A 1,393-nucleotide genomic window follows, 5' to 3' on the forward strand; every position below is an offset into this window, starting at 1 on the left:
ACATGAGTTCCTTTAAGCATCACATTTTGTATCTGAATTGAACATTCAAATGATAATTTCTGGTTCTTACAGAATTACTGTTACCTTTTCTGCAATAACATAAGCATCTGTTTAAACTATGTGTGAAAAAAAATTATGCTTTACGTTCATGGTAACGCGTTAGACATCAATATGCAAGCAGCATAAATACAATGAAGAAATATCAAATAGCCAAGAACAAACTTCGAATATATATCAAACACTTACAGTGAAAAAGAAGGATCAGCTTCTTATGAAAACAACAATACAGATATACAATACATGAATAAGCAAGGATTCATACACCACTTTTATTTGTTCACAGTAAATGGAGAATAAAACACTCAAAGTTTGTAGGAATGATAATACAACACAAGCAGATACACACTAATAAGCAATTGTGTTCAGGTTTAACCCTACACATTTTCCTCAGCACTAATCCAAAGAAGATCAATTTGTGTCATCCAGTGGCATGCTTCACCTTTTCCCGGGGAGAGCTTGAGTATCTTGAATGCTGCATGATATGATGGCCATGCAGAGGTATCCATATGGCATATTGCTAAGATTGTATTGACTGGAACTTTTGTTTTAGGTTCAACTACATCCACTGCATAGATTTCAGTCGAGGAGAGCATATGGCAAAAGTAAGCTTTTTAATTTTTTGAATAATAAGTTCTTTTCCTGAACCCTTTGTACTTTTAGTAGTCAATGCAACCAAGCGCTTGCTACCTAATGTAGTCTTTGAGAATTCAATCATGCTCTCGAGGGATGTAGAACAGCTTTTTATCTCTCCTTTTAAAGCTGCAGAGTTACAATAAAGAAGTGTAGTGTCAATATTACCTTTTGTGTTGGGGTTCACAAAAGATTGAGGAAATACTTTCTCAAGATTACTTTCATCTAGAGAAATTTTGGATGCGATTTGAGAAGGAAGAAATGATCGTTGAGGAAACTGGTCCTCCAAATTTGAGAGATGCACTCTATTTCCCTGTTTAAGAATGGAGATTCTAAAAAAGGAAAAAGGGTCAACATTTTCAAGTCCTGGAGATGCTTTATTATTATTATAGCCATAACCATTACCTAAGGGCTTGATGCTATTCATCTCTGCATAACAAGCTAGATTTGCAAGACTGCAAAACTTGGCATTAGATGAAAATGATTGTTTGGATGCTAATGAAGTGAAAAACTCACTATCATCTTTATTGAGTGGAGATAATTTGGACAGAAGAACTCCAGGCATGTTGTTTTGTACATTTTCATGCCAATACTTCAGTTGTTCTGAAGCAGTAGATAAAGAAGATGTGGTTCTACAAAAGCTAAATGCGGGATAGATGGAGGCAATGACGAAAACAAGCATAGAAAAACTTAAATTGGCCAT

At 35.0% G+C, this 1,393-nt stretch overlaps 1 protein-coding gene across 1 annotated transcript; it reads right to left on the bottom strand.

Moving 5' to 3' along the window:
- Positions 1-434: 434 nt before the first annotated feature.
- On the bottom strand, positions 435-1,393 carry LOC140037932 (BURP domain-containing protein 16-like). The gene is made up of 2 exons (XM_072083110.1): positions 715-1,393; positions 435-625 (listed from the first exon to the last, which is right to left on the bottom strand). The coding sequence occupies exons 1-2, from the start codon at positions 1,391-1,393 to the stop codon at positions 435-437; spliced, it is 870 nt and encodes a 289-aa protein (XP_071939211.1).

This window comes from Coffea arabica, chromosome 3c (genome assembly GCF_036785885.1).
Source record: "Coffea arabica cultivar ET-39 chromosome 3c, Coffea Arabica ET-39 HiFi, whole genome shotgun sequence".
In the NCBI taxonomy this organism is placed as follows: domain Eukaryota; kingdom Viridiplantae; phylum Streptophyta; class Magnoliopsida; order Gentianales; family Rubiaceae; genus Coffea; species Coffea arabica.